The following is an 11,377-nucleotide window of genomic DNA, read 5'->3' as shown; positions in this document are numbered from 1 at the left end:
ATGGCTCTTCTTGCATGGAGTGTTGTTTGTGCTTTGAGTGAGGAAGTAGATGAAAGCAGCTATGGAAGTCCAAAAAGATGGGCGTTTGATAATGACTATGACGATGACTATTGTTCGTATAGAAGTTGGCGGAGTTGTGGGAGTTTCTTCGGCAGAAGAGGTCAGGGAATGAGTCGAGCTAAAGGGTATGGGCCAGCAGGTGGAGGCAGCGGCGGTGGAGGTGGCAGTGGTGGTGGTGGGGGCAGTGCGGGTGGTGGGTCGGGGCATGGCGAAGGCTATGGAGCTGGAGGTGGAACGGGAAGTGGTGGTGGTGGTGGTGGCGGTGGAGGCGGCGGAGAAGGCGGAGGAAGTGTTGGTGCTGGTGAGGGGTCCGGTCATGGGAGCGGGTTCGGAGCCGGTGCTGGCGCTGGTGTTGGTGTTGGGAGTGGTGGTGGCGGCGGTGGAGGAGAGGGTCGAGGTGGTGGTGGCAGTGTTGGTGGTTCAGGTGAAGGGTCCGGTCACGGCAGTGGTTTTGGTGCAGGAGATGGTGGTGAAGGAGGTATGGGTGGCGGTGGTGGTGGAGAAGGTGGGGGTGAGGATTCAAATGGAGGTTCTGGTCATGGTAGTGGTTTTGGTGCTGGCGGTGGTGTAGGTGGCAGCACAGGCGGAGGAGGTGGAGGTGGCGGCGGTGGAGAAGGAGGTGGTTCAAATGGAGGGCGTGGTCATGGTAGTGGTTTTGGTGCTGGTGCTGGTGGTGATACAAGCATTGGTGCTGGAGGAGGAGGAGGTGGTGGTGGAGGCGGCGGCGACAGTTCTAGTGGAGGTTTTGGTCATGGTAGTGGGTTTGGAGCTGGTTTCGGTTTCGGAGTAGGAGGTGGTGGTGGTGGTGGCGGCGGAGGTGGAGGTGGCGGTGGCGGTGGCAATGGTGGAGGAGGAAGTGGTAGGGGAGAAGGTGAAGGATATGGTCATGGTGAGGGTGGTGGGGGTGGTTTTGGAATGGGAGGCGGTGATAGCGGCGGGAAAGGGGAGGGAGTGGGACGTGGTGGCGGCAAAGGTTATAGTGGTGGAAGTACTGGGATGGGCATGGGATTTGGAATGGGCTTTGGAATTGGTTTTGGAAGGGGAAGTGGTGTTGGAGCTGTTACTACTGGTGACCACCCTTAGGCCTTACCCACGTTCGTTTTTTATAGATGATTTTCTAAACATGATTCTCTCATTGGCCTGTGCTGTTATGTGTAGTTGTGGCAATGGAGAGCTAGGAAACTGATATTCCCGCATGATATAAGCACGTAAGATCATTTGTTTGTTTCAGAATAATCTCTTTGTTGGACAAACCTAAATGGCTAAATTTATTCATGTTATGTTTGCATTTATTCTCGTCAATTGTGTTTATCCTTAACTTCCTACAATACCATATAGTCACCGCTCACCAACCCAGGCCTAATATGCTTTTTCTTATTATCTGATACGTAGAATTATCAGTTATGAAAATGATGGAAATGACGAAGAAATATTCAATTACTAATTATTCACTAAAATAATAATAACAATAATTGCAATAGTTATAAAACTAATTAAAATAAGAGAGGATGAACACGACTGAAATTAAAAAAGAAAAAGTGTACACGAGTAGGTCTTGTTAATTTAATATATACATGTACACGATTGTAGTTAGGGGTGTAAATTGGCCGGATAGGGTAGGGTTGAGTCGAAAAATTGAGCCTATCCGATCAGTGTGGGTTGAGAAAATTTTAGGCCGCGACACTCTCTTAAGTCTACAAACCCGCAACCTTTCGGGTGACCTCGGGTAAGGTCGGGTTACTCGGGTTGAAGTGTTGGATATTGTTTTACCTACTTTAAACATGTTCGGCCGGGTAGGGTTACCTTGGGTTCATGTAACCCCACCCCGCGCCCTTACCCGCGCAGTGCGGGTTAAGCATAATTAAAACCGAAAATTAAATAAAAAATTAGAAACTCATAATTTTTGAGTATGATCGGCTCGGCTCGGTCGGGTTCATCGGGTTTGAGGTGATTTTTTACGGCCCTAATTGTAGTTAGTGATCATGTGAAATAACATGTGTAAACAATCAACAAACTTATACCACAGAAGATAGGGGATTCTCAATCCTTCTTTCTTATTAATGAAAATTGTGATTTTTCTCATTGGTCATCGAGGAAAAAAGTACTTTCATGTGACAGAAAAAAAAAATAATTTAATTGTCAACACAGATGTAATAAAACACGTTAAAAAAATATTGGGCATGAAAATAATACTTTTCATGTGCTACACTACAATATCAAAACAAAAGGGCATATGTGTAATTGCATATCATTACCCACTTGCATGTTAAAGCCTAAAGGAAACTAACGCAGCTTCATAACCACTAACAATATCCACATTCTAAACAAACAACCTTATAATTTTATTTAAATTCATCATCAAAACGCACATGCATGATTCATTCATAGAATATTGGGTTTTTCTTTTTTTTTTTTTTAAGAAGAGTTTTGAGAAGGTAATTAAAAAATATTTGAAAATAAATATTACATACTATTTCCCGAGCCTTGAACTAAGAACTCGATATATTGAAAACCATTCACACATCCACTAAACACTAATTAAGTTAGCCTTAAACGACTAATAAAAATTAACCACTAAATTTCATAGTTGTTGACTAAATAATTAATAAATTTATATTTGATAAGCAAATGAACTGATAAATGATGAGTCAAATCTGGTTACTGTTTTATCACAAATTATAAGTAGGAATTTTATTAAAAAAAAATTGATATAGATAATTACTTTAAGCAGATGATCTTAGTTTTACAAAATTAAGAAAATCGTATTTTCGAAAAAAAAATTTCCTTAATTTAACTGATTTTTGATAACTTGTTGACTCATTTTAATTTATCATTGATTCATTAATTATTAGTTTATCAACGTATCTCTAATCTAATTTATCAATTTTCATTCACATAAATTATTGATTCTTAATTTTTTAGCATTTATTTTTAATTAATATCCTTTTAATCAGTATAATTCTTTAATTAAAGAGTGTTAATAAAAATCTGGACCCATGTATGTCTCCTTTTCTCTTACTAAAAAATATTTCTCGTTTGAATAGTGTCCGTGTGGCGCTTGAGGCCATAAATGCAGTACCGGGCTTAAGATTTAGTTTAGTAGTTGTAGCCCAATACCGGCCCATCATCGCTTCCACAAACAAACCAATACCATCGTAATTACCCGCCCTAGCGTCTCCCTCCGTTCGCCGTTTTCTCCTCTCTTTCCTCTATCAGTAGCACCAGGCCTCGCAAGAATCCACAGAGCAATCTCCAAAACCCTAGAAAAATGGCGGACGTAGTGCAGTACCGCCTCGAGCGCATGGTCAACGAGCTCGACGACCTCGAGCGTCGCGGTCTCTTCTCCCGCCGCGAGATCGCCGAGATAGTGAAGCAGCGGCGGAAGTTCGAGTACAGGCTCAAGCGGCCGAGTCCGCTCAAGCAGGATTACCTAGCCTACATCGACTACGAGACTCAGCTCGACTCGCTCCGCCGACTCAGGAAGAAGTCGGTAGCGCGCGAGCTCAAGAAGCAGGGTGTTGACGACAAGAACAAGACTAAGAGGAAGAAGTCGGTTTCGGACTACGCCGGCCTGGTGAGGATTGTTGAGATTTACAGGCTCGCGGTTATGCGGTACAAGGGCGACATTGATCTCTGGTTTCGGTACCTTGAGTTTTGTAAGCAACGAAGGAATGGCAGGATGAAGAAGGTAAATTTTCCTTTTTGTGTTGATCATTTTTTTTTCCTGCAAAATGAAAGAATACAGGGAATATTCTGGTTTTGATTGATTTCCCTTGAGCGAAATGCTCACTTCTAGTGAAAGCGCATTTAATTTGGCCGAATAGAGCTTGATTTGGTGTTTTTTCAGTTTCTTATTGCCGAAATTTTGACAAAGATAACTGTTTTAGATGAAGAGTCTTCTTCGATTTTGTTTGTTTGCCGAGAAAAGGGAGGAAAGATAGGAAAAAGTTCAAAAATGTAGAAGTTTGACAGTTTTCTTTTAATCCTACGTTTCTTTCCCTGCCTCTATAAAACCTTAAAAATAGCCAGAATGTTTATGCAGTAATTAGCAAAGCTTAAGAATTTCAAGCTCCTTTTGGTTTGTGAAAAAAGAATGAGAAATACGTCTAAAATGAATTATATACACTATGTTTGTGAGGTTTACTTTTCTAATCATTGGGACTTTAGGGATTTATTTATTCTAATCATATCGGGAGACCACAACAATCAGCCAAAAAATTGTTATATTAGGTGAAATGTATCTTGGTCGTACGTTTTCTTAGGTTTTAAGTAATATACTGATCAACAAAACTGAAAGGTTTCAAGGTCCTTTCGGTTTGAAAAAAGAAAGATGAGAGAATAAGACGGAGAATATCTCTTATCCACTAGGTTTGTCCGAATTACTTTTTCAAATTAGCGTGACTATAGTTTTTTTTTTTTTACTTTTTTTTCTATTTAATTTTGCAGGTCCTGGCTCAGGCTATAAGGTTTCATCCAAAAGTCCCAGGGCTTTGGATATATGCAGCTGCTTGGGAATTTGATCATAACTTAAATGTTGCCGCTGCTCGTGCTCTAATGCAGAGTGGGTTGAGAGTTTGTCCCACTTCAGAAGACCTCTGGATAGAGTATCTCCGCATGGAACTCACTTACCTTAATAAATTGAAGGCCCGAAAGGTTGCTCTTGGAGAGGATGAGGGGACTCTGATCCGTGATCAAAAAGTTACCGAGGAGAAACAGTGGAGAGAAGAAAATGAAGATTTATTTATGTCCCTTAATGACCAAAAAGAAAATAAAGAACCAAATCCGGAAAGCAAGGAGACAACGGAGAAAGTAGACTTGTTTCGAGAGCAAGGATTCAATATTTTGAGAACCATATATGCTGGAGCAATTGAAGCTCTTCCTTCTAGTCTTGATCTAAGAAGGAGAATTTTTGAGATATTGGAGGCAGTAGACTTGGCTCATTCAGAAGAAATGCGAGAACAAATACTAAGCGAGATGAAGAGAGATTTTTCAACTGAACCGGAGTATTGGGATTGGCTTGCTAGACTTGAATTTGATCCTGAAAGCGCAGAGGAAATGAGTGAAGAACTCGTGCTTTCTCGGACACAAAAAGCTGTTCAGGTACAAATCTACATGAACTTTTTTTTTTTTTAAAAAAAAAATTTAATTCATAGAATTCTTCTCATAGGGTTCAGTATCAGTTGTTCTGCATTGTTTGGCAACCATCTGAGTGAGATCTTTTACTTTCTGTATATCGGTATATGAAACTGAAGTAGACTCGTGTGGATCACCTTAATCTGTAATCCTCTTGTGAATAATCCTGGATTTTGTTATGAGTAGGTATTTGAGGAGGCTCTTAAAGTTGTTCCTTCAGTCAGAGTGGTGAATTTCTACACAAAGTTTTTGATGGGTGTTATTGTTTCCAGTAAAGGAGAAAAAGAAATTTCGGGGCTATCTGGTCCATTTACAACTTTTATACCAAATCTTTTTGAAGTGTTTGAGAAGGCTGAAACAATGGGGTGTATAACGGAGGATCTTGCGTGCCAGCATATTTCATTTTATTTGCAACTGGGAAGACTTGATGAAGCGAGGAAACTGGCAGAAAAGCTTTGCCATGAGATTTTTTCGTATTCAATTAGATTATGGCTATTAAAGGCCTCGCTAGAAATTAGACAAATTACAAGGGGTTCTGTGTCTCCATCTAAAGCTGACCTGCAATCCATCTATGGACTCATAAAGGATGTTTTGACAAAAGCCCACGTCTCAAAAGCTGAGAGCTTGTGGCTCATGGTACTCACCTATACTTTCTCCCATTGTTTATTGACTTTTGTCTACTTATTTTGGTTGCGATCCAACCTTTTTTTTGGTGATTACTTATATATTCCTCAGTGACATGCTATATACCTGATGGTAGATAAAGTACTAAACATTGCACTTTGTCCTTCAAAGATGCCAGAAACGTTGCATAGCCTCTTAACAGTCTTGCTGACATGTTTTTGGCTGGTTATGTGCTTAATTACTTAAGGTTTCACTGACGGGCATGTTCTTTACCCTACAGAATCTGGGATATATAAAACATAACTTCTTATGCCATTTTTCCTTCCAAGTCTTGAGAACCATTAAAATGACTGAAGATTTAAATATCTGAAACTTCTTTTTGCAGGCATTCAAATTGTTTTCTAATCAGAAGGAATATTTTGACAAGCTGGTTGAGATTGCTATTGTATCATTAGCTAAAGATGGAGGCAGTGACGATGGGTTCTCCCTCTCTGCTGCTATCGTGAATTTTGTCTTCCAAGAAGATGGAATTCGAAAGGCAAGAGACATGTATAAGCGGTATGTCATTAAATCCAAACTAGTTATAATTTATTCTTTGTTCTGGGTGAAGAATTGTTCGTCTTCATTAGCACTTTGCATTTGAAACATGTATGGCTCCATAATCCAAAAGCAATATGTAGAAAGGTTTTGCGCCTAGTTTCTGCTCTTGCTCTGGGTGAAATTTCTAAGATTTTATCTTGCTTTTGTTGCAGATTTCTTGCTTTACCACGTCCAGGGCTTGCCATATACAGAAATTGCATCGAGTTGGAAACAAACCTAGCATCAGTTGGTGGTAAAGATGGGCTCGCAAATGCGCGGAAGTTGTACGAATCGGCCCTTACAACTTACAGCCAAAATGTGAGCTTATGGCAAAATTACTATGGACTGGAGACAAAGGTGAGGTTTAGGTTTCCTACGCTTCAAACACATTAGGTTGGCAATGCCATTTGATATAATCTGGAATGTGGTTTATAATTAGGAGGCTCTACTGGTTTGACATAAGTGCCTTTAATAATCTACAATGTTGGCATGCTGCTATTTCATTCTCCATAAAGAAGAGACGAAAGTTTATTTCGTTATCTGTAAGCAGTAAACATCAGTTTTGACTCCTTTTAATAAGGCCAATCTAAACGACCCTTTTGTAATTTGACCTTAAATTCCAATCAACGCTTAGAATATTTATGTCCACTGACAAGGATTTTGTATCATTTTGCAGATGGGAACATCCGAAACAGCTAGCGCTGTCTATTGGCGTGCTAGAAAGATTTTGAAGGACGCTGCTGCTCTCATCACTCCTGATATGTGAAAACTGAAATTTCGTTGTACATTCAATCCAATTTTGACCTTTTAAATATTTATTGTTATTACTGTAGTTGGACAGTAAAAAGAAGAGAGGTGTAACAGCACTTGTATCGCTAATGATATAAACATTTTTCTGCCCTTTTACTAGTGAGATTTATAAATAGCCAATAACTTTAAATCATATGGATAACTGCTACGTTACATGGCTTATTTGGTCTTCACATGAAAATTCTCAAATGTGGAAGCACATCCCCTGCTGTTTTTTTTCCCCCTTTTTTTTTTTTTTTTTTTTTTTTTTTTTTTTTTCCTTCAGCCTTAAGATGGAGAAGATTGAGCTGCACTTGGAAAAGTGTGAAAGTGCTATACTCTTGGCCACTGTGGACTCACTACCTGCACGTGCAAACAATTCATCAAGTAGATAGTCAATACAACCTAAACTTACCATGATCAGGATATCTGGATAAGGAAATGAGAATATATATAACTGTAGCTAATTCCTTTTTGGCGCCTATTAGTATATTAGCCTCTTGGAGAATCAACAAACCTCAAGCGTGCTAAACACTAATTGCATTCGACTAGCAACAACTGATGGCTCCTCAGCTCGTCCCACTACTGCCATTTGCTCTAGTTGAAGAGTCTTCACAGGAAGCCTGCAGGCCAAAACATCGAAAAACAAATATTTATTAGAGCCTCAGCCTCAAACGCACGAACAGAAAAAAGTTTTAAGAATAATTATTAGCCTTGATAGAAGATGACACTTCTTTCAAAATATATTCAAAGTTCGAGTGAGGAAAAACAAGTAGGAAGTTGTTAGGTTTTTCCTAAAATGATAGAATCAAGTTAATTGCTTCAGATATTTGGAGAAGCCAAAATCACTAGATAAAACTGCAGCTGGTGCTCAAAGAAAGAAATGGAATGTGCTAGAAAGCACCCTTACCATGCCATTCCTCGCACGTAATATGCATTTGCAATGAGAGCACAAAAGCCCTTCCACTGAAGCCTTACTTCATCCGACACTGGCGGAGTTGACGACCACCTAACTACAGTCGGTTGCGGGGTACACAATATGGTGATGAATATGATGCTCAACCACAAAATGCACTCATCAACCTGCAACATGAGAAAGAATGTAAGAAAGCAAGCAAGAAAGAAAGGGATTTCACTTATTTAGCCCTTCCGCAAATTTCACATGTACACCCTGCTTATCACATCTGCATTCTAGAATAAGACTACGCAGCGAAATTTCAAGCGCTAACAAAGATGGAACCTGTTGCTCCAAATGAAGTTGGCTACAAAAGTCACATTCCCAATCCTAAGAAAAAGGCTTTTCTTCATAAGCCGATTAAAAGATCAGCCCTTCACACACATGTTTAGTTTTCACATTGGGAAATTTTGTAGATGAATAAAATGGTATGTTTCTAATGGATTAACTTAAGAAAGGATCGCCTCACCTCCTCTGATGAAATCTTGGACTTCAAACTCGTGTTTCCGCCATAACTTTGCATTGCCTCAATTTCAACGCCGGATTCTTTCATATCAGCGAGTTCTTTCCTTAAGCTTTCATCAGTGCAGCCTAGTGCATAAGCATTCACCCCAGCACTAATAAACTCCTGATTAACCAAAAAGGTTATTCGAGAAAAGATAATTGAGCAAACCTAACAGAACAACCGATCAAGCAAACGACTGAATATACTTTTAGGTTGTCACCTCCTCCACGGTCAACCACATTCCTGTACCGTCTCAACAAACTGATTGCTATGTTGCGTGATGAACGATACTCCTCATCGGATGGAACTGAATCATCCAACCGGCACTGCAAGAGTCAAAGTGGAAGATCACTATCAAGAACTTGAACAAAACCACACAATAATCTGCTAAAATTGGCCCAAAACTTGCAACATACTCACCCGCCATTTCTTTGAAGCCACGAGGTGAGAAAAATGATGGGTGTTCAGATGATTACACCCTTTCCAAGAAAATAAGGAACAATGAAGTGTACAATTACAAGGAGTACTATATAGCTTGGGTGTTAATGAAACATAACTCAAGGAATTTACATGGGTACTCTTAGAGGGAAATGCCTCATGTAGTGTATTAGAATCTGGGTATGTCAAACACTTTGTATTGGCCACCGGTGCACAAACCATCAACATGTTTAGACCATGATAAAGATTACCTTCAAATAATCCAATATCAATTCCAAAAATTAGATACTGAACAATCTAATAAACAAGGATATATATACTAAATTAACCATAAAAAAAAAATCAGCTTAGTTACATCTCTTCCTACGTTTTCTAAGCAACTAATCCAATATCAATGCAAAAACTCAAATTATGTTACATACATGATACATAGTAATCCAAAAAAAAAAAAATCAGATTAATTACATCTTTATTTACTTCTTTTCTTGTGTTGTCTAAGGCTCTCTAAGCTTCTAGACAGTATGAAAGTAAAGTAGTCCATCAAGCAATGGTCAAGTTCGTCCTAATTTCAAGTTCAATGAAATTGATCAAGCATGAACAGAAATAATCGAAAACCCTTTGTTCCGTTAAAATAATTTCTTAATCAAACCAAAAAAGATGCTCAATTTCATAGCTATCCAAGCAGATAATCACTAGCCCACAAATGGGTGAGCTTTGGAAACAACTATTTCCGGTAAACTTTAGACAAGTTGAAATATTTTGATGATCACAGATCAAATAAAAACAGCAACAAGAAAACTCAAACAACAGAGAGAAATTCAACAAGAATCAACCTTGTCACGATTGAGATAACCTCATCTGCAAATTTAAAAATAAATAAATATATAAGGACTGCAAATAAAAGCTTACGACTTTTTGTGTCTGAAAGAGAATATCAAATAACACAAAGAGCTTCAATATTCTACAATATAGCAAGGGATTTTTATGAAGTTAGAAAATATGGAGGGTCTCACTGAAAGCCACCAATTTTATGTATGGCTCCTGAGATTCGCCTTCAGAAGATTCATATTATTTCTAAAAAAAAAAATATTGAAAAGAAAATATTTATGGCTGTTATGAGAATCCACAAAAGTGGGGGACTTCCCAGTTTGGCATTTGCAAGGCAACCTTGATAACGACGTCGCTTCCTTCTCATGATTTCCTTGCTGACGAGTTTTTATTTCGACACTGGCCTTTTTTTTTTCCTTTGGTTCTTCGAGTGTTATATTTTTTTCTTACAAATTGACCCTTGACATATTGAAGGACCTTTATTACACAATATGCACATTTTGGCACAATATCATCCAACTTTCTATGCTCGTAAAACTCTCAAAAAGTTCGTTACCACATTGAAACCATTTAGTGGATATATTAGTATGATTCATAACCATCCAAGTAAAAAAGTTGTCCATAACTTTTTGCTTCAAAAAAGTTGCCCATATTGCAAAGTTTTCCTTAGGTACATCTCAAATGCAGATTCTTTTATGCTACTAGGAAGAATATTTCCTTGTAACGTGTTAGGAGATACGATAATTTATGAAATTTTATGTTAAAATTTATAAATTTAAACGATAAAATTATAAACTCAGAACGATAATTTTGTGAAATTTAAATTCTATGATAATTTACGTTAGAACTTACAAACTCGAACTATTCATCATAAAATTTAAAATTTCACAAATTATCGTTCTCAATTTATAACTTTATCGTTTGAATTTACAAATTCTCACGTAAAATTTCACAAATTACCGATACGGTATTAGGAAAAAGTGCTCGGACAACATAAACTAAATGAAATCAACATGATTATTTATAGCATAACTTATTAAGAAGTGGAATATACCGTTCCTATTATAAAAAAAATACAAAAAAAATATCACAGTACTAGAAAAAGCATCTCAGAATGTCTAGTTCCGAAGTACCAAAACTTCTTATATTGCATAAGATAAAACAAAGTGCCAAGCTCTTACTTCAACCAAAAAAACAGAAGTAGCAAGCTCTTACATAGGACATAAAACACCTACCAAAAGCCAAAACAAACCATTCTTTCTAATTCTACCCTTTACAGAGAGACGTCTCAACAAATTAGGCGGTACGTCACTCTGATCACCTGACTGATGCTCCACCGAATTAACGTGGACCCCACTTCTGACTTTGAGGCCCAAAAATCATGATTCAGAAATTTTCAGCCGTTGGATTGGACAAGTACACATGGGAAGAAGGTGTATCTGAGAAACACCTGAACAGGAGAGAGA

General features: G+C 38.4%; 3 protein-coding genes across 6 annotated transcripts; 2 read left to right on the top strand and 1 right to left on the bottom strand.

The window, feature by feature from the left end:
- On the top strand, positions 1 to 1,143 carry LOC21397342 (glycine-rich cell wall structural protein 1). Its single transcript, XM_010100892.1, has one exon. It carries the CDS (start codon positions 1 to 3, stop codon positions 1,141 to 1,143), a length of 1,143 nt encoding a protein of 380 aa, XP_010099194.1.
- A 2,130-nt stretch (positions 1,144 to 3,273) lies between these two features.
- Positions 3,274 to 7,296, top strand: LOC21397341 (U3 small nucleolar RNA-associated protein 6 homolog). Its single transcript, XM_010100891.2, has 6 exons — positions 3,274 to 3,748; positions 4,507 to 5,160; positions 5,380 to 5,829; positions 6,203 to 6,375; positions 6,570 to 6,753; positions 7,073 to 7,296. Exons 1-6 carry the CDS (start codon positions 3,329 to 3,331, stop codon positions 7,160 to 7,162), a joined length of 1,971 nt encoding a protein of 656 aa, XP_010099193.1. The 5' UTR covers positions 3,274 to 3,328; the 3' UTR covers positions 7,163 to 7,296.
- On the bottom strand, positions 7,180 to 10,193 carry LOC21397340. Of its 4 annotated transcripts, XM_024167421.1 has the most exons (8): positions 9,993 to 10,193; positions 9,216 to 9,334; positions 9,066 to 9,074; positions 8,852 to 8,971; positions 8,610 to 8,768; positions 8,096 to 8,268; positions 7,703 to 7,808; positions 7,180 to 7,548 (listed from the first exon to the last, which is right to left on the bottom strand). In XM_024167421.1, exons 2-8 carry the CDS (start codon positions 9,309 to 9,311, stop codon positions 7,519 to 7,521), a joined length of 693 nt encoding a protein of 230 aa, XP_024023189.1. In that variant the 5' UTR covers positions 9,312 to 9,334; positions 9,993 to 10,193; the 3' UTR covers positions 7,180 to 7,518. The 4 variants fall into 4 exon arrangements, with proteins under 4 accessions (XP_024023189.1, XP_024023187.1, XP_024023188.1 ...); XM_024167419.1 differs by having other exon boundaries at positions 9,066 to 9,334; XM_024167420.1 differs by having other exon boundaries at positions 9,066 to 9,334; positions 10,097 to 10,193.
- Positions 10,194 to 11,377: the final 1,184 nt, after the last annotated feature.

This window comes from Morus notabilis, unplaced genomic scaffold (genome assembly GCF_000414095.1).
Source record: "Morus notabilis unplaced genomic scaffold, ASM41409v2 Scaffold1292, whole genome shotgun sequence".
NCBI lineage: Eukaryota > Viridiplantae > Streptophyta > Magnoliopsida > Rosales > Moraceae > Morus > Morus notabilis.
The sequence above is the reverse complement of the archived record's forward strand: the minus strand, read 5'-3'. Positions and strand labels throughout refer to the sequence as shown.

Excerpts from the sequence above, each read along its gene's own strand:
- LOC21397341 (XM_010100891.2), top strand. The coding sequence starts at position 3,329 with ATGGCGGACGTAGTGCAGTACCGCCTCGAGCGCATGGTCAACGAGCTC. Across the intron at positions 5,161-5,379 it reads GGACACAAAAAGCTGTTCAG|GTATTTGAGGAGGCTCTTAA; the intron begins GTACAAATCTAC and ends TGTTATGAGTAG. Across the intron at positions 5,830-6,202 it reads CTGAGAGCTTGTGGCTCATG|GCATTCAAATTGTTTTCTAA; the intron begins GTACTCACCTAT and ends TTCTTTTTGCAG.
- LOC21397340 (XM_024167419.1), bottom strand. The coding sequence starts at position 9,311 with ATGTTGATGGTTTGTGCACCGGTGGCCAATACAAAGTGTTTGACATAC. Across the intron at positions 8,269-8,609 it reads CCAAGATTTCATCAGAGGAG|GTTGATGAGTGCATTTTGTG; the intron begins GTGAGGCGATCC and ends CTCATGTTGCAG. Across the intron at positions 7,809-8,095 it reads TACGTGCGAGGAATGGCATG|GCTTCCTGTGAAGACTCTTC; the intron begins GTAAGGGTGCTT and ends TTTGGCCTGCAG.
- LOC21397342 (XM_010100892.1), top strand. The coding sequence starts at position 1 with ATGGCTCTTCTTGCATGGAGTGTTGTTTGTGCTTTGAGTGAGGAAGTA.